This window comes from Rhagoletis pomonella, unplaced genomic scaffold, assembly GCF_013731165.1.
Source record: "Rhagoletis pomonella isolate Grant_MI unplaced genomic scaffold, Rhpom_1.0 Rhpom_scaffold_09606, whole genome shotgun sequence".
NCBI classification, from domain to species: domain Eukaryota; kingdom Metazoa; phylum Arthropoda; class Insecta; order Diptera; family Tephritidae; genus Rhagoletis; species Rhagoletis pomonella.
In genome coordinates, this window is record NW_023468134.1 from 1 (window position 1) to 4,047 (window position 4,047).

The 4,047-nt window shown below is 46.3% G+C and overlaps 1 protein-coding gene across 1 annotated transcript; it reads right to left on the minus strand.

The window, feature by feature from the left end:
* Positions 1-3,316: 3,316 nt before the first annotated feature.
* Positions 3,317-3,825, minus strand: LOC118756287 (the record flags this gene model as incomplete). Its single annotated transcript, XM_036491055.1, has 1 exon — positions 3,317-3,825. A coding segment is annotated over exon 1 (509 nt), but the record flags the coding sequence as incomplete, so codon positions are not given.
* Between the last annotated feature and the right edge of the window lie 222 nt (positions 3,826-4,047).

Consider the following 4,047-nt stretch of genomic DNA (forward strand, 5'->3'; position numbering starts at 1 on the left):
ACATCGATGGCAGCTGTCCTCGGAATCGCAGGCTCCGGTGGAGTGTGCAAGCGTGCACACTCATAGCGGTCGTGGGCATCCATAGCGCGGAAAGCGGTACACAAGCGCAGCGGGTGGAGTCGGCCACACAGTCGGCACTTGGGGGAATGCTTTCGTGACCTGTAAATATACGGATTGAGGAGAGACTTTAGTACTGGGTCAGCGTATATTGTGAGGCTTTGTAATGAGTAGAAGTACATATACGCATGGGATATATATTCTAAGGGTAGACCAATGGGAGTTGGGTAGGATAGGTAGCATAAAATTAATTAGAGTATTGTGTCGGGTTTGGTGAGTATCCTAACGTTAGGCAGGGGGAAGCACACACAATTTATGTATGTTTCGAGTTATGATTCCCTGCTGGGTTTTTAAATCTACAACCCGAATGTTTTCATCGGGGCCGGGATGCAAGTGTGTGATGCGACCCAGTCGCCACTCGGTCGGAGGGAACCAGTCATCTTTAACAACAACCAAATCTCCTTTTTGAACGTTTTTTTGGAAGTTTTCCACTTGTATCGCCGTTGTAAGTCGTCTAGATACTCGTTCTTCCATCGTACGCTGAACTGATGATGAAGAACCTTGAGTCTCTGCCACTTATTTATGAGTGAAAGTTCGTTGGCATCCGGTTCCGGTGGTGAGACAATTGGAGCTCCTCGTAGAAAATGCCTGGGAGTAAGTGCCAATAAATCTTGCGGGTCCTGTGTCATGGGAGAGAGAGGTCTGGAGTTTAGAACCGCTTCAATTCGAACTAATAGGGTTGCGAACTCTTCGAAAGAGAATTTTTGATTTCCGGCAACTTTGGTGAAATGCGTTTTAAAACTTTTAACGGCCGCCTCCCAAAGGCCACCCATATGAGGGGCATATGGTGGGATGAAGTGCCAGGAGAATCCATGCAACGCATATGTTTCTGCGATATCAGAGGCCGCTTCCTTTAAGAAAAGAGCGAAGTCCTTTTTTAGGGCTCGCTGTGCTCCCACAAACGTCTTTCCGTTGTCCGATAAAATCTTGTGCGGCAGGCCACGACGGCCAGTGAATCGGGTAAAAGCCGCTTTGAACGCTTCCGTAGTCAAGTCGGAACACAATTCTAAATGAATGGCCTTGGTAGAAAAACACACAAAAACGCATACATATGCCTTTGTGTACGACGCTTTTCCAAGAGGTGACGTTTTGATGAGGAATGGGCCTGCAAAGTCAACGCCAGTAGTGTGAAACGGGAGAGTAAAGGTGGTTCTTTCAGGGGGTAATGCAGCCATTATTTGGGATTTCATCCGCTGTTTGTATATCGTGCTGGTTTGCAGTGAAAAATGCACTTTTTGACCTTCTGCTTCAGGCGTGGGATGAAGTATTCCTGTTGTATCATCCGGATCATGAGTTGTTTCTCAGCATGAAGCAATGTTGTGTGAAGAAAATCTAGGAGAAGAGAGCAAAATATGGAGTTATCGGGTATTATTATAGGATGCCTCTCATTGTAGCTTAGTGCGGCATATTTAAGGCGTCCATTTACACGCATTATGCCTGCATTGTCGAGCATCGGATTGAGGGTGAGCAGAGGGCTCTTCTTGCTGAGTGACTTCGAGGACTCAAGTAACGATATCGCTTCTCCGTAATGATTTCGTTGCGTTTTTGCTATCAGCTTGTACTTCACTTGATTGAGTTCCTCCTGGGATAATATAAGCACGTTGGAGATGAGTAGCCCTTTGGTATGGTTTATGAAGCGATACATGTACGCAATGACTCTGAGGGCGCGTGGGAAAGAAGAGAATCTTTCGAGTATATCCGTGCTCTCTAGGGTATGAAAAACTTCGAGTCGTCTCTCCTCTGGAGGGTTAATAGTTGAAGCTCTGGTGTTAGACGGCCAGTGTGTGTGGGCCTTGCATAGCCAGGCTGGACCTTTCCACCAGAGAGTGCTTGCGGCAAGATCTTGAGGTTTGCACCCCCGGGTGCCTAAATCGGCAGGGTTGTCGTGACTGGGAACGTGGCGCCAAGGGGCATTATTTACATTTCCCACAATTTGGGAAGTTCTGTTAGCCACATATGTTTTCCACGTATGTGGAGGCTTCTCCATCCAGGCCAGCACGATCGCGGAATCTGTCCAAAGGATTAACTCATGAGAGGGCAGATTGAGTTCGGATCGGATTTGCTTACTCAGTTTTGAGAGTAAAACAGCTCCGCAGAGTTCCAAGCGGGGCAGACTTACGGTCTGAAGGGGTGCAACCTTGCTTTTTGCGGCAAGTAGTGAGGACGCGAACGAGTTTTCGCCGAGTTGGACTCTTATGTAGACGCAGGCACAGAATGCCTTTTCGGAGGCGTCCGAAAATCCATGCAATTCAATGTATTGCTTTGGCGTGAACTGCACCCACCTGGGTATTTTTATGTCTTCTATTGCTGGAAGGCTTTCTCGGAATGAGTTCCATTTTGTTAGAGAGCCTGGTTTTACCGCTTCATCCCACCCGGTCCCTTCCATCCAGAGTTGTTGGAGGAGGATTTTCGCCATGACCATTATTGGCGATAGCCATCCTGCCGGGTCGAACAGTTTCGCTACCGCTGACAGAATTTGTCTCTTAGTTTTTGAGTTCTCAGCAGGAATGGGGTCATAAGAGTAGGAAAAGGTGTCAGTCAGAGCGTTCCATTGTATTCCTAGGGTTTTTGTAGAACTTGCGTCTTGAAACTTTAAGAAATCTACGTCTAACAGAGCAGAATCGGGGACTGATTTAAGTAAGCTGGGGTGATTTGCTGTAATTTTCCGTAAAGGAAATCCTGCTGACCTTAAAGCATCCATCACTTGTGACATCGATTTAAAAGTGGACTGTATATCGTGGCCCCCCCCGACAGTATGTCGTCTACGTAGGTTTCTCGTAGTAAAATATTATGGGCGAGAGGAAATGAGCTCTTTGAGTCTTCTGCTAACTGATGGAGAGTCCTAATTGCTAAATAAGGGGCGCAGTTAACTCCAAAGGTGACTGTTTTGAGTTTAAAGTCTTGAATCGGCGAGCTTGGGGTTCTTCGAAATAGAATTCGTTGAAAATCTTGGTCTTCTTCGTCAACGAGTATTTGGCGGTACATTTTCTCAATGTCACCGTTAAACACAAACTTATAGAGTCGCCAATTTAATATCACTACCATTAAGTCGTTCTGAAGTACGGGGCCTGTGTGTAGCACATCATTTAAAGAGTGACCAGAATGGGACATTTTGGAGGCATTGAATACAACGCGAACTTTTGTGGTCTTGCTGTCGGGTTTTAAGACAGCATGATGGGGGAGATAAAACGAGAAATACTTTCCTTCTCTAATTATTTCAGTGGCTGAGGAAGGTGTCATATGGTCTAGTGTTACGTACTCCTCTAGCACTTCGTTATATTTGTCGCGCAGTTCGGGTTTTCGTTGCAGCGTACTCTCTACGCTTAAGTACTGCTGCTGTGCTGCCGGACGAGAATGGCCAAGTGCTGTAGTGGTAGGAAATTCTTGCTTGAAAGGCAGTTTTACAACGTACCTTCCATTTTCTTGACGGGTTGTCGTCGCTACATACAGGTTCTCGCAGTATTCATCCTCCTTTGAACGGGGTTGGGTAGGGTATACTTCCTCCTGCTCCCAGAATTTCTTCAATAGCGTATTGAGAGCATCGTTCGAGGGTTCCATGACTTGGGTTGTGAATGACGTCACCTTTTCAGCTATTGGTCCGCTAATTATCCATCCGAATATCGTGTTCTGCGCCAGGAGTGTGCCGTCTGCAACATGATATAGTCCTTGTGTGAGAATTTGGGGAATAACGTCGCTCCCAATGACCATATCGATTCGAGATGGAGTGAAACAATTAGGGTCTGCTAAAGTTAAAGTTGCTAATTCTGGAAGGTTTACGTATGACACCATGAGACTGGGTAGAAAATGGGTCAGGTGGGGTAAAATAATTGCCTGGGTTTGAATTTTCTGCTTTAAGTCCGCAGAACAAAGGGTTAACTCGCAAACATTTTTCGAGTTTTGGACCACTAGCCCTCCCATTCCTGATATTTC